The sequence below is a fragment of the Penicillium paradoxum genome, assembly GCF_028828445.1.
Source record: "Penicillium paradoxum strain IBT 22861 chromosome Unknown utg000007l_segment0_segment0, whole genome shotgun sequence".
NCBI classification, from domain to species: Eukaryota; Fungi; Ascomycota; class Eurotiomycetes; order Eurotiales; family Aspergillaceae; genus Penicillium; species Penicillium paradoxum.
In genome coordinates this window covers 3,257,791-3,272,779 of record NW_026643185.1, presented here as the reverse complement: position 1 = coordinate 3,272,779, position 14,989 = coordinate 3,257,791, and the positions used below count along the sequence as shown (strand labels likewise).

General features: G+C 47.4%; 7 protein-coding genes across 7 annotated transcripts; 2 read left to right on the top strand and 5 right to left on the bottom strand.

The window, feature by feature from the left end:
- Nucleotides 1-1,049: 1,049 nt before the first annotated feature.
- N7457_008746 (agmatine deiminase family protein) lies at nucleotides 1,050-2,198 on the top strand (the record flags this gene model as incomplete). Its single annotated transcript, XM_057179789.1, has 1 exon — nucleotides 1,050-2,198. One exon carries the CDS (start codon nucleotides 1,050-1,052, stop codon nucleotides 2,196-2,198), a length of 1,149 nt encoding a protein of 382 aa, XP_057028175.1.
- A 393-nt stretch (nucleotides 2,199-2,591) lies between these two features.
- On the top strand, nucleotides 2,592-4,061 carry N7457_008745 (uncharacterized protein; the record flags this gene model as incomplete). The annotated part of the gene is made up of 1 exon (XM_057179788.1): nucleotides 2,592-4,061. One exon carries the CDS (start codon nucleotides 2,592-2,594, stop codon nucleotides 4,059-4,061), a length of 1,470 nt encoding a protein of 489 aa, XP_057028174.1.
- Nucleotides 4,062-4,564: 503 nt separating this feature from the next.
- On the bottom strand, nucleotides 4,565-5,203 carry N7457_008744 (GNAT family N-acetyltransferase; the record flags this gene model as incomplete). The annotated part of the gene is made up of 1 exon (XM_057179787.1): nucleotides 4,565-5,203. The coding sequence occupies one exon, from the start codon at nucleotides 5,201-5,203 to the stop codon at nucleotides 4,565-4,567; it is 639 nt and encodes a 212-aa protein (XP_057028173.1).
- A 2,165-nt stretch (nucleotides 5,204-7,368) lies between these two features.
- Nucleotides 7,369-8,959, bottom strand: N7457_008743 (putative mitochondrial carrier protein; the record flags this gene model as incomplete). Its single annotated transcript, XM_057179786.1, has 2 exons — nucleotides 7,369-8,829; nucleotides 8,924-8,959. 2 exons carry the CDS (start codon nucleotides 8,957-8,959, stop codon nucleotides 7,369-7,371), a joined length of 1,497 nt encoding a protein of 498 aa, XP_057028172.1.
- A 1,930-nt stretch (nucleotides 8,960-10,889) lies between these two features.
- Nucleotides 10,890-11,285, bottom strand: N7457_008742 (uncharacterized protein; the record flags this gene model as incomplete). The annotated part of the gene is made up of 1 exon (XM_057179785.1): nucleotides 10,890-11,285. The coding sequence occupies one exon, from the start codon at nucleotides 11,283-11,285 to the stop codon at nucleotides 10,890-10,892; it is 396 nt and encodes a 131-aa protein (XP_057028171.1).
- Nucleotides 11,286-11,322: 37 nt separating this feature from the next.
- Nucleotides 11,323-12,000, bottom strand: N7457_008741 (uncharacterized protein; the record flags this gene model as incomplete). Its single annotated transcript, XM_057179784.1, has 1 exon — nucleotides 11,323-12,000. The coding sequence occupies one exon, from the start codon at nucleotides 11,998-12,000 to the stop codon at nucleotides 11,323-11,325; it is 678 nt and encodes a 225-aa protein (XP_057028170.1).
- A 1,275-nt stretch (nucleotides 12,001-13,275) lies between these two features.
- Nucleotides 13,276-14,013, bottom strand: N7457_008740 (EXPERA domain-containing protein; the record flags this gene model as incomplete). The annotated part of the gene is made up of 1 exon (XM_057179783.1): nucleotides 13,276-14,013. One exon carries the CDS (start codon nucleotides 14,011-14,013, stop codon nucleotides 13,276-13,278), a length of 738 nt encoding a protein of 245 aa, XP_057028169.1.
- Between the last annotated feature and the right edge of the window lie 976 nt (nucleotides 14,014-14,989).

The following is a 14,989-nucleotide window of genomic DNA, read 5'->3' as shown; positions in this document are numbered from 1 at the left end:
AATACAAATACTCCGTATTTATGGCATTCATGGCCTATTGATTGTCGGATTATTGCTCAAATGGGTGTTTTCACCTGTCAAGCACCAGTTTTGGAGACATAGAACTCGCAATGCACCCTCCCTCTCAGATGTCAGCCGTAATCTAGGATCAGTAGCATATTGAAGCCGAACTGGGGCGTTAGCGAGTCAATTTGAAGACCTTCATATATCTCCATATACTCCATAAAGAGTAAATAGTTGTTAGTTACCACCTCAGTACCTGAGTTTTCCTCGCCAAATTTGGTATTTTCCATACTTAACGATGCATGCAGTGGTACCTTTTTAGGGGAGAGAAAGATGACAGGCTTCTCGATTATGCCCAGGTGACTGCGCATTCTCAATCTCACTGTCAGATGACTTCATAGGCGCCTAGTGTCTGCCCTTCATTGGCCGAACATGTCCGTAGAGGGAGGGTCCTAGGCACTCGTTCATTCTGCCAACTAGGAGTAGAGATACCGTATACACTTGGCCTCAGAGATCTCGAGTCACCCGCAGGTTGCTATGGTGTTCACTGAATACACATGGCACTGGGCCCGAGCTATCAGTAATGGGCTCAACATCAAGCTGTAGATGGACGATGCGAAGGTTAGGTCAGGAAGCTTCCAAGCTTTGTTGGGCTGGTGTTCCGGTTTAGTCCACAGCAGAGCTCCGCACAAGGTGCAACATTTTGGTAGGGAAGATCGTACTTTAGAGTGTTCCAGAAAGATTGATTTTGCGCTATGTTTGTACATCTACACCCTAACGCATGTAAAACAGGGAGGCCAATTTGGGAGATTTGCTGTAAACCCTCAAGCCCACCGCTCTCCACGTGGAGAAAAGCCCGCCAGCGCCGATTTCCAAAGACAATCAAATCTTGCATTTGCCCTTATATCTAACAAGCCAATCCCAAGAGGCTCGTTAAAGTCATATGAAATCAGCACATGCGCCCGGGAAAATACAGTGACCATTGATATTGTTCATTTCAATCCTGTGCTAAGCCACCCCCAGTCACATCCCCAGTCATAACAAACATGACTTCACATGCGTTGCAGAAAGCTGCAAGATTTGTCTACCCCCGCGAGACGGCGCATCATGTTGCCACCATTCTTGGATTTCCATCCAAAGTCTCCCTCGCCCCTGCATACTACGAAAGGGCATGTGTCGACATTGCTAATTTAGCGTCTGCCATTTCCGCTCACGAGCCAGTTCGGCTTTATACGCGACCCGAAGATGCACCAAAAGCAAAGTTCATGGTTGACGAGGCTATCACAAGATATCCGAGTGACCCTTCGAAAATCTCCATCATCCCGTTTCTCACAAATCATCTCTGGGTGCGCGATACAGGCCCTGTCTACGTACGGGGAGTTGGCGAAAGCACTCACCAACGCTTTGCAATCAACTTCCGCTTTAGCGAATGGGGCAAGAAGATCGATATCAGCGCCCATGACCGGGCTTCCGATGGGCTGCAATGGCCGGTGATGGCCCCTGAACAGCTGGGAGAAAATGCGAGCTTTGCGCGAAGGGTCATCAAGTCTGACGTCTCTCCATCCCAGGTCACAATCGTAGACTCGGAGATTTGCTTGGAAGGCGGCGCGCTAGTTGTGGACGGGGAAGGCACACTCTTCGCCACTGAAAGCAGCATCATCAATGAAAATCGCAATCCAGGTTTTTCCAAGGCTGCGATTGAGGCAGAACTACGCCGCTTGCTCGGCGTTGAAAAGATCATCTGGTTCCCAGGTAGAAAGGACCTGGATGTCACTGATGTGCATGTCGATGCTGAAGTCAACTTTGTCCGGCCCGGAGTTGTTGTCCTCTCGCGACCACATTCAAGCGTACCTCATCTGTGGATGAAAGTCCATGAGGAAATTAGAGATATCCTGCATCAATCAGTCGATGCGAAGGGTCGCCGATTCAAGGTACATATAGTGGACGAGCCAGATCCCAAAATTTTCGGGGACTTGTCCTACGAGGAACCGGCGACGAACTACGTCAACTTTTATTTTGTGAACGGGGGTCTTATCCTTCCCCAGTTTGGGGACCAGCAGCGAGATCGGGAAGCACTGGAACTGCTTCAGAGGCTGTGCCCCGATCGCGTGGTTCAGCCAGTGCTGGTTACGGGGCTTCCATTGGCTGGAGGAGTGATTCACTGTGCGACCCAGCCAGTCCTTTCTCTTGGGTAATAAACTCGCTTTGGGGGTATGATAGTATCGTCGATAGGTGCTGTAATATCAATCGGTGGTCACGGACTGGGTTGTGGCGTATAAACACCTGTCATGCAGACATATTTCTTGCATCTACTCCGTATACTCCGTACTGTATGACTCAAAGGTCGCCCATCTAAAACGAGCCTAACAAAAATAACCGGGGTGACAGATCCAGGGCAGGAAGCATATGCGCCGATCAGCCCTCGGCTATGAGAAGGATCCTGGGGCAAAGCGGGGAAATCGGCCGATCTCATCTCTCTGAGCCTTCATACCTCAACCCCGGCAACCCCTCAGATCGACTACTCAGACGGTTGACTACTCCGGAGCCGTGGTCTCTCCCACGTTTTATTCGTGCATCTGCTTGAGATCATGGTGCCGAAGACTTGTGATCACTGCAACTGGACTAAAGAGAAAGGCATCAGTGATGCGCCGCCATGTGCCAGATGTAGTCGTCTGAAGATCTCAGAATCCACGTCTCGTCGTTATAAACGCATGAAATATCGATCTGCGGTCCAACCCTTCCCACATAGGGAGAGTTCCAAAGTTGAGTGCCAGCAGCCTAGGGACTCTGAGGGAAGCGACAGCGATGCTTCATCATCCGCACTCAGTCAGTTTAGCTCTCCGGTCGCGGCCGGAGACGCTTTGACACCAGAAAGTACCGACTTTATGATCATTTCACCAGAGAGATTACTGGCCTCCCCAACAAACCTCCAGACAGCATCTGACGCGCTGCGTATCGTCATGGACTTTGAAAAGTTCTCGGTCATCCATTCACCTTTTATGCTGGGAAGTCGCTTCATTCCTGATTCCCGAAAGACAGTCTATGCTATTTTGAAATTCTCTGCTCCGATCCTGACCGAGGGGTATCTGGCGTTCCTGGGGCTGATGACAAACTATCAAAAGTCCCCTGTCATGCGCCGAGATGAGCCGGATATATGTCAAGCTGCGAAAGGACTGCAGCGTTTGAGAAGTGTGAATATCACACACGATTACGATGCAGCAGGTGTTCTTTTTTTGGGTCAGATTATGTACGTGTTCAATGTACTGACGGCGCCATATTCCAACACGGCCCACTCGATTGTTCGGAGCGCGCTCATGTCGACTGAACAATGGCTTCCGAGGCTGGTCGAAATACCTATCCTGGACGGAATAACTATGACACCGATTTTGATTGATACAGTCGAGTGCTTAGTGCACCGTGAAATTCCTATTATACGGCTAGATCATCAGCGTCGTATCATCGTCGATCGCTATGCCGGCCTCTGTGCGACTCTTCTTCCTCATCTCTATGACATCTGCGAATGTACCAATGCCTTGAAGCGAAATCCGCCTGCTGCGGGATCTGCGTCCCATTCGGCTATTCATGATCGACTGGACGAGATAGAGGAGACAATCCGACGATGGCATCCCCGAACGCCAGCTCAGTTATTTGACAATTACGGCCAAAATGCAGTTCTAGCAATGGTGACCCAAGCGAACATGTATCGTCTTGGGGCTTTATTGGTCCTTCACCGATTACGTTTTCCGCTAGGAGTCGAGGACGAGCCCGCACATAAACTGGCAAATGGCATATTTTCCGAATTGTCATTTTTTGCCAAGTCAGTCACTAATGACGCAAGCGCTTTTCCTGTAGTGTTTCCCCTGACAATGGCTATGCTGGAGATTGAAGGACCTGGAGAAGTTTTACTTGAGCGCCTGTCTTATTTCACGGTGCAAAGTGCAAGTGCGTTGCGGCTGCAGGAGTTTGTGAAACTGGTCAGGTCATCGAAGGAAACGGGATATGAGGGTATTTGGTTTGACTTGGTTGACACTCATCTTGGCGTTGCAATGCCACCATAACACGCACCTCGTTTCAACGGCAATGTTTCTTATGTATACTACGTGGCGGATCGTGGCTGGTTCCACAGGATCAGATCATGATCGTTTTGTTTTTGTGAGGATGCCAGACCTTCCACTTCAACCTCCTTGAGCAATTGTTTTTATATGCAGAATACCTTTTGAGAATTTACTTCATTTATGCATTCTTGGTAGTCCCTGGTTGTCTAATAGGATAAACAAGCATGAGCCGATGCTATCTTGGCATTGAAGCTCAATAGATATACGGACATTGCAAAACTCGCTACTTCTTCTCAGAACTGAGACACTTTGCTTCCCATATATATTCCCATATATATTCCCATAGCTTATTCCCAAGCCATTGGCTAACATTGAAATGGTGACATTTGTGCAGCGTTGACAATTTAATATATCGGTCCCTCCAAAGCAACATGGACATTACCAACTGCACACAACCTGTGTCCTTATTGGCTATCATTTTCCATAACAGATAATTCACAATCTGTCTAGCTCGGGGATTCCCCCCTCAAAGCTTCCCACTCATGCTCCAGCATGGATAAATTGATAACATCGTGCCAAGCGCGGTAATGATACAAGGCCTCTCGTTCGCGACCCTCTTCCACAAAGCCAAGCTTCCTGTAAAGCTTCAAAGCATTGTGATTGAATTCAAACGTGCTGATTGCGATCCTGTGCAGTCCAGCTTGTCGGAATCCCCAGTCCAATACCCAGTTGATGGCTTCTCCGCCATACCCTTTGCCCTGGTACCCATCCACAAGTGATATCGCAATCATCGCATTGCGATGATGTGCCCTCTCCGGCGCAGTATTGAACAATGCGATGAATCCAATCGGGACTGATTTAGAATTCTGCGTGGATTGGTTGGAGGATTCGATTTCTTCCGAGGATTCTTGGGGAGGAAGGCATATCAGGACTCCAAGGAGGTTATTTTGCATCATTTTCATATGCTGTTCAGCATCGGCCTTGTTTGCAGGACGAATGAGTCGCATGGTACTCATTGTTTGGACATTGCTGTCCATATGGATTTTGTTTTGAAAAAATGCTATGTCCTCTTCGGAGTTCTCTACAGCTCTGTAGAGAAGCCGACTGGACTTGAAGGTCACTTTGGGGACTTCGTTGCCTGCCATCTTGAAGGGTAAATTCGGAAGTTTGGAAGTCTGCTCGCTTTGGAAATAACAAGGTTCTTTATAAACACGAGAGGTGAGTCACTAAATGGCCAATATTACCCAGTTAGCTCCCCGCCATGTTGCATCTGACCTCGGGAGCAAGTAGGCCGGCGACGTGTAAGCACTAAGCCCACATTTCGCCATTTCGGGCTCCTAGTTGAGATAGTAGCCTCAATATTTCAAATTCTACTCCGGAGTCACTGTGACCTTGCGAGTGTCAAGCCTTTTTTGTGTGTTGTGAGCACGTCGGGAAATAGGATTGAAACTCATATTTGTTGGTTGTTAACCGAGACCATCGGATGTGCTTATCAGGTATCTAGTAACACTTGTTCTTGAAATAGAGAAATTAAACATGTATATAATTTAGGGTGAAGACGATTCCGAATATAGAAAGTTCAATCGAAAGGCCACCAAGTAAGTGATCAGTTCACCAAAATAAACGCCAATGCAATTTGTGTACATAGTTACTACGCTACACTTTGTATCGCTATCCCCAGCCTTTGTGGTCGGAGAGAATATTTTATATGGCTAGGCAAAATATGCTATGTAGTTGAAAGTTGAAACATCAATACCTAGGTAGTGTGTGAAGGAAGAACCTTGGAAGATATCTATACTAATGACTTCTAACGAGGCTTTCAAGGCCACTAAAAGACGATTCAAAACAAGCAAGAGCACGAAGAATATCACGAGAAAAATACTGCAAGCCCATAAGCGCGGCTGACTATCTGGGATCCCCCATTTGGATGGCCTGCTTTCTAAGGTTAGACCTAGGTATGGGTTTGACTAGGTACTTATTAAGGCCTTGTTGTAGTAATTTAGGTATCGCAGTTGTCTGCCAGCTTGAAATCACGCATTCCAAGGCAACAAATTCGATTTCAGTTGAACCGGCCCCTGAGCGCTAGATATCTGCGTAATAGTGGCACGCAGTAGCTAGATACCCATATCTTTAGATAACTTTGGCGGATGAATAGAAAAAACTTAGGTAAATTTGGTGAATATATATGCCAAATAGGCAAACAATGAAATATCTCTAGGCTTGTACCTATAAAAGATAGCTAGGTTGCTCCGTGGTGTGCTTGCTTCACTGCCTGCTTATATTGGCATTGTATATCAATTAATTTCGCCCCTATGTATTTCTTGGTGATTTTTTCGCCTATACTTGACTCATTTAGCCTATTGTTAGAACTTTCGATTCATGTTCCTCCGAAATGAAACAGAAACGAACAAGGGTATATATTTGTTGCCTATAGCCTTCGATTTCCTCAAAAGTTTCGCTTCTTGCGACCCACGTGCGTCTCTTGGTGCTTGGAATCCATCTAGCACGACCGCACGATTAGTCAAAAACATACGATACAGTCTCAGGATCTTGGAACGCTCTTCAAGATTGTTCATCATCTGCCAATAAGCACAAAGTATACCTTCACCTGACGAGTCTATGGACTCAGATGCCATAGCATCTCTCCCTTGGATCAAACGTTTCGATATTCAAACGACACATTATCGCTTGGAAAGCTACATCCATGCTCTTTTCCGAGAGATACTATAGCCCAAGTCAACTCATGTATTCACTACATTGACACATGGAAAATAAGACTGGGTTTCGAGCCCATCGTGCATCATTCTACTTCAACTCCCCTCCCCATTCTTTGAGTGAAAATAGGACAAGCAGGATGTGGGATGCTAGGTGGCCATGAAACTTGAGTCGCGCCTTCTTTGGCTCATTTAGAACTTCGCGAGCGCGAGCTGGACATACAGACTCTTGATGGCCTTCTGGGGCAGTACAAATCTTTGAAACTCTTCATCTGCGAGCGTGGAGCATACGGATACGATATGGACGACGAGTGTCAAGACATGTTATCGCCTGTAACAGATGCACTGAATGGTCGAAGAAGAAATCTGTTCTGAGAACTGCAGAATGCTTTGGATTCTGATCTGATGACCCAGAATTTAACAGTTACCTAACGACCTGGTACCAACCGCTGCTTGCAAATGAGATGCAATCTATTAGTTGCGCATATGAAATAGACTCCCGAGGTCGAATGCTATTATGTATTTCAGTAATAATCCAGAAAAACGGCGGTATCAAAAATGCTTATAAACACCACATAAACCAGACTTCTCGAAAATTAATCATAATGCCCACGATCCTTCTCCCAGAACCAATGGTAAAAGGACTTCCATTCAGCCGCCTCGTCTTCAACATAGTCACCGACCAGCTCCGCTGTCTCGTTGAACTCGTCGGGAATCGATGTAGTAGAAACCTTCAGCCCCGAAGAAGCATCAATTGCATGGCTCGCACTCCCTGCAGTATCTGCAGCAACGGTCGAGTTTGACGTCATATCAACAGAAACACCGCCAGAGGCGACATTGAGAGCCTCCTCGGCGCCCTCTTTTGTTCTCTCTGCTAAGTCACGCGCTCCTTCACGTGCCATCTGTGTGTATTCCTCTGCCTGTTCGCGTGCACGCTGGAGGAGCTCCTCGGGTGAGGGATACCGGTGTCCCAGCATTAGTATGAGGTAGTAGCCCTTGACTATAGATGCGTATACGGCGTCCTTTGCAAGCATTGTGAAGCCATGTGAGAAAAAGCCTTTAAGCACCTCGCCTTGGAGTCCGGCGTAGAGCCCAGGTACACCGTCTGTACGGGCTATTGTAGCAACTGTGGAGAGGATTTCGGGCGTGAGAGAAGCGAGCAGGGAGTTTTTGGGTTTATTCTCTTGGGTTCCAGATTTGGGGTCCGAACTCATTACTTGTGCTCGAGTCTTTGCGAGCGAGAAGGGATAGGTGATTGACGATGCTGCAACTTTGCTTAATGCCGCCAAGAGGAAAGTCAAAAATGGCGGAGGTTTGTCGCGCTTTGAGCGTGGGAGAAGGGTTCGTTTCAGGATTTCGTTGAGGAAGAATGTGAGAGATGGATTCAGGGTAAGTATCAAAGTGGCCGAGTATCCAGACCAGAATCCCAAAATTCCCTTCTCGGCACGGATCCGAGCAGCAATGTCACTGGTTGTCAAGTTTGTCAAATTTGCACCCTTCTGTGTCGCGGATGTCTGCTTTCGCGCCACGATATTCGACAGCGGTGTGGTAAACAGTTTAGCAAACGAGCCAGCCAAGATACCAACGGCCAGCTCGTCAAGTATGGGAAGCATAATGTTTTTACTTTTGCGGGCTCGCTCCGCACCGAAACGCGCAACTATCCGTCTCTGGCGTATAACACTATATGCAAGGAAGAAAAGGAAGGAGTCCGCGACGGTTTTCCAGGTATCTTGCGCCAGACCAGGGTAGAACCCAGACATGCCTTGCTGGGCGTATATCTTGCGCGCAGCATCTACCACACTGGTATATACTTCTTCTTTCTCGTCTTCGCTCTCATTTTTGTCTTCTTTCTCACTCGGTTTGCTGGCTTTGTGCTTCTGGGTCTGTAGACGGGCGACGATAACATTGAGAGGGTAGACGACGACATTAGAGATGGCTGCACCAACAGCACCGGCAGTCGCATTTCCTAGAGCTGGAAGTGCTGGGCCACGCAGAGCGGCAGATTTCCAATCGCGCGGATCATGGGTCTCGTAGCGGTAGGAGGGGTGATAGACGTCCTTGTTGCATGATCATGTTAGTCTGGCCAGGTAGAGTATAGGAATGCGCAAGGATGGGAGGATAAGACAAATTGAATTGAATATATGAACACACCAGTTGGGACTCATAGGATAGCTTGTAGTCAGTCATCGCTCGGTTAGGAAACGAGATCCAGTGCTTCGGTTCGATGTTTGGTTCTTGGGAATTGATTGTTGTTATCCTCCGGATCAAATGCCTTAGCCCCTGGACTGAGTATCGCCCGTCCTACGGGTCAGAAGTAAAAAAATTCAAAATTTGGGTGTGGATAAAAACACAGATGGTGGGATTATGTCGCAACAAACTACGAATGTGATCTCTTAAAGTAAGACCGAGGTCCAGGGTGCTGCCACCTGCATGAGGATAGATTACGTCATACCGATCTTGTGCGTATCTGGTCCGTGTATCAGGCCATAAGGCAGCCAGTTTCTTTTATAATTCTTTGGGATTCATCTCCTTTACCTCGGCATTCCATCGGATATTCCTTTTTGTTCTCGGTCAGGCTTCACAAAGGTTTTGGGCTTTTTTGTATCTCTATGCGTATGAAGAGTGGACGAGGTACGTCCATAATTAGCTTCCCCTCCCTATATACAATCTTTTTATCTCTACTTCATATCAGAAATCTGTTTATCAGGTCACGATCAAAAGCTTTGAGCTAAGCTGCTTGACTTTCCTGGGTTGCCTACCTGTGCACAGCACACATGTCTGAATACTCCCCGTACATCCATGGATGTACTTGCTCCGTAGTTTGGGTTATCTCGCTCTCTCTTCCACACATATAGAGAGACCCACCACCCACCCACTATAGATAGTCCTCTGGCCAATCACCCTCCCTCGAAACAAAAACAAAAAAAACTAAAAAGATAACAGGCCCGAGCCGCGGATTGAACGCGGGACCTCGCGCAATAATGCTCAGGTTTTGAATACCCTAAGCGCGAATCATACCACTAGACCACCCGGGCTGTTGTCGCAGATAGGGAGAGCCCCACCCTCTATAGTCCTCTGGCCAATCAACCTCCCCCGAGACAAAAATAAAAAACAAAGCAAAAAGAATAACAGGCCCGAGCCGCGGATTGAACGCGGGACCTCGCGCAATATTGCTCAGGTTTTGAATACCCTAAGCGCGAATCATACCACTAGACCACCCGGGCTGTTGTTGTGATAGGTCAGCAAATTGATGCTACAAGTACAGATAGCCATTTTGAAATTCTTACAGCCTCATTGAACTTGTTAATTGTCAAATTGACTATGGCTTTGGTCTGATTGACGCTCTGATACGTTTCGACCAATTTTCTATTTTCCAGACTTCTTCACACCTATCATATCATAAAGATAGTTGGTCTATTTGAGTATTCAAGCAGCCTATGCGACGTATTTTCAATTTCCATTACATTATTGCGGCTATATATCCTGAACACAATCCGTTCTTCGACGGACTAGAACCACCACCAACCCTTCATACTTATGGATATTTGTATGAAAATAAAGAGATGCGCGCGTTAGATGCTCAAATAACACATCATAGGGAGACTAATTTAAGTATATACCGAGGCCCACGAGGGTTGAAAAAAGCCCGCCAAAAAAACGCAAGCACCATTAAACGCTCCATGAACAGACAAAATGCATCGCCATAAGAGCAACGGCTACACAGGGCGAGTAATTCATTTATTAGAATTGCCAATTAACATGATTCTCATTCAATCTGTGGCGATCAATCCAAATCAATGATGGAATCACCCAACCTTGGGCCACATACTTTCCATACACAAACCAAAGCCCAGGCTTATAGATCCTAGAATGATACCAACGGGATCAATATAGACATCATAATTGAAGTAATTTATGCTCGATATGTTGCTCTATCAAACCATTGATTCGTACGAATTGAAGTAGTTGTACATTAGATATTATCGGCTTTTCCCGAAGTGTATGATAGTACCGAGGTAGACTTGGTTCCCGGGGCTAAACCCAATCTCAATCCTCGTTGCATCTCGACCCAAGCTGCTTCTTCATCTATTCCCCTCTGAAAACCCATGTTCGATTGTTATACACCCATAAACACAAGTGAAACCAGTAAAACCAGTCCTATAACTGGCTCGGCGTGTTTGCCCAAGATGCCACTATTTTCTGTTGGAGTGCCAGCCGAACTAGTCGTGCTAGTTGAAGCTGTCGTACGAGTACTAGGTTCAATAGCCTCGTCGCTCGAATCTGGCTTCACAGGTTCAGGTCGAAGACACGTGAGGGTGGCATTTGGGGTCTGCCTAGTGTCTTCATCTGCGGATGGGCTGTAACCCCAGACATCGACCAGAAGGTAAGTTCGTTCCGCTGCGGCTTCTCGTGGTGCAGTATTGCCTGGACTGTGATACCCAGTTCCCATTCTCCAGTTCCAGGGATGCTGCACATCGACAGCGTCGACTTTTGCGATCTCATCATCTGACATGGCATTTGAATCAATGCCTGTATTCAGATTTACCGGATTAGCTACAAGACTCTTCAGATGTGGTAGGAAGAGTGTACTGACCGAGAACATCCATTCGAGCGAATCCAAAAATCTTCCTGCAAGACGAAGGGATAGGGTCAAATCCCAAGCCAGAGCAAGGGACTTCAGGGGTAACATTCATCCAGTCCTTGGTTAAGCTCGATTTCAAATCAGTAATGCACTCTGAGCCCAGGAAATCACAGGCGCTGTCGATTTTATCGGATATTTTTGGCTTCGTGCCAACAAAGATGTGCCGGCAGATGTACCACGAAGGGTCTACGGGCTTAGGAAGGGTGCCATCACTCTGCATCATGGATTCGGGGATGCTGTATGTCAATGATGTCAAGGCTGTGGTGGCATCTTCAACCACATCCCCAGAAATTGGCACGTCGTATGCGACTCGCAAGTGCGTTTTGAAGCCGGAGATAGCTGAGCCTGGGAAGGGCTTCGTCCAGTCATAGCCGCTGAAAGTCACTTCGTCGGTCAGATTGGGACTCTTGAAAGCCGCTTGGATATCCGAAAAAGCTACTGAACCAATGTTGCTTCCGTTCATAAAATACTCGTCGTTGTCAATGTAAATAGGAGACATGGTCGTGTTGACGCGCGCTTCAGCAGGGTTTGTGCATAGCGAAGTCAAAAGCAAGGCGACCAACGAGGCGCTGCTATATTGAAACATGATGAATAACAGTGGGTCTATTTCCTCTCCAAAAGAGCGGAAAGTGAAGTCGAAACGACTTCAGACAAATAAAAAAAAACCAAAACGAAAAAAAGTGAAGTAGATGCCTAAAAAAAATCAGGTAACTTAGGTTTGTACGGAGTACGGAGTAGGCATCGCCTAAATATAACCAAACATGTGCAGGGTCACATCGGCTCTGAGCCCCCCTATCAGTGTGAACCCCAACACATTTCGCTAATGTCCTTTGAGATCCTTAGAGGCCACTGGGTTATTTGAAAGCGCTAACCAAAACCCAGCCTTTTTAAATTGCCACTTTCCCTTGGTATCGGGGTGATGTCGAGTCTGTTAGGTATTCGCGCACCGTTTCCAAGACCGAGATCTTAATTAGGTATCCCTGCTCCAACGCTGGCCGAGAATACCAAGAAAATTAAATCCTGACTCATTTTTGAAGCGCTACGAATCGCTCTACATAATATCTGGGAAGGAGGTTATCAGGTATTAACCATTATATACTCTGTAGGGCTAAACCATTCATGGGCTCAGTCAGGTATTACCGCGTTACCTAGATACCTGACTTCGATTCCGCCACGAATCAAAACGTATGAGGCCTCTAAGAAGAGCGTTTGAGCCACTATGCCTATAAACTCTTGAACCAATAGAACCACCATTTTCTGGGGGATTGCAGCGGTACCATAATGACCTATATATGAGACCGGGGAACCTTCTGAGGCTGTGCTGAGCTGCCAAGGTCTAAGCAGAATGCGCCAACTTCGATGAGCGTTGTAGTGATTTTCCCCCCAATAAACGATGCAAGATGATCAACCGCTATGATATCACGGCCTTGCCCCACAAGATTTCTCTTAGTACAGCAAGAAGCCCTTTTCTATCAACAATTGCCTCCATACAGCCATGTATATGTCAAGTCCCCCACTATCGATAATGTCCCCGCCAAGGCCAAAACGCGTAATTAGGGGGCAAAAAGTTTGAATGAGAAACACCGACGCGGATACATTGTACCCTTTACTCCGTACAGCTTGTGATCCTATGTATTCAAAGGTCGTCCAAAGGTTATACCCCTGTGTGCATATTTACCACTAGCTTCAACATCGAACAATGCTAAGGAAGCAATGAATGTGTTACCGCAATCATGAATGCAAATTGCATGGCGAGTGGACCTTTCCCACTAGCCAATATTGTACGTTTGGGGTATCAGACAAGTAAGATTTCTCAAAATGCATTCAACATGACTTCGTGTTCCAAGAGCTGTGCAGAAGCTTACTGGCTCTTGCGATCATTGCTGGTCTCCGCTGCCACAAAGGCACCGCGCAGCTCTTTTGCTGCCTCCCACAACACCCACAGAGGAACGAAGACCCAGAGAGTGTTGAAAAAGAACAAGTATAACCAAAGATAGACTGGATCCTCAGTAGCCAGCTGCGAGCTTCCCGTCAACCACTCCGGCGCAAATGTCATGAACCCGCCGTACAACTCTGCGGTAGCGAGCGCAGTGGCGACAAACCACAGGGTCGCCTTAGCACCACCACGAGACTTGGCACTGATCTTCTCGTTGGATGAACGGCACAGCAGATAACAAATGTAAATCGCTGCCGGACCACCGAGAAAGACAGTCAACAACTCCAGCGAGACGACGGTCAGATCGGCGCCAGCCCAACGGTGGTCGGCCTTCGCGTATTCCTGCCACAGGCGCGAGGTAGGCCTAGTTCCGTATGCGGCCCCATAAACGCGGGTTGGGTCATTGAGGAAATATGGCTCTGCGGTGGCGATGCTGGCTGCGACGGTGGTATAGCTGAAGAAACACTCATAAAGGAAGGAGCCCTCCATGAATATGTGGGTAAGGGCATCGTAGGCGTGCCAGAAGAAGAGGATGCGATTGCGGGTCTTGTTGGCTGGAATAAGGGTTTTGCTCAGGACGTAGGCAATTGGCATCAAGGAAAGGGAAATCGCGAGACAGAGGACCGTGGGGACATCCAGGGTGAAGGACGCGGCGGACGACATGTTGGCGTTGGTTTAGTTAAAGGTCGAGCTCGGAGGATGCGCGGGGTGTATATGAGGGCTGGCGAGCTTGGAGATGCCTCTGGCTGATTGAACCAACACTTTTTATACGTGTATCATGGCTTGTAGCACCAATTGGAAGCTGGGGGAGGTGTTTGGCAAAGCGAAGGAATTAGGGGGGTGAGACGACCAACATTATTCGGCGCCTGAGGCAGAAAGCGGGTCACATATTGAGGAGCTGAAGATGGTACCTACCTCCTACATAGATAGCTATATTTGATTCCAGGAGCTATTCTTTGTGCCACTTGAGACAAGCAGTGTAGCAGACAACCTTGGAACCCTATGAATTGCGTTTGGATGCTTCTTGGGTTTCCAAGTTGAGCTATTTTGAGTTACTCTGACAGCAGAACACGGGGAATGTGTGGATGGCTTCAACGCGTCCCATCTCACCATGTCCAACCTCACAAGACTACCCCGTACAACGTGTGGCAAGTCCTCATATCATAAATCTCCTGGAGTCTAGCTTTTTCTGAGGTCGCCACTTGCTGCCAACTCAGTATTTTTGTCGGTAGCCCCAAAAGCGTTTTTTCAAAGGTTCTTTGTTTGCCTGCAGCAAACACAGCTTAGTGGCGTGCTATCAAAGAAAGATGGGCTTTCGAAATGCTATTTGCATTCTCCACTGGTGCCCATTCACAGTGCAGCTATACCCCGGCCAATAATCCTACAGCCACTCGGTGCAACTGCTGTGTGAATGGCCGACTCGAAAAATGACCTAACGCAGTTGGGTGCAACCATCGAATGGTCGAATCAATCCTAGCCTTCATATTGGCTGGGATTGCTTGGCAGATGATCCTTAATGGGCATCTCTTTCATGGTTTCGACCATGATAGCCAACTGATCGTCGGTTTTGTTTTTCAAGCAATGCTTTGTTATATTCTACTGCCTACCCCAGCCCGCGTCGCAAGGAAGGCATTCTGTC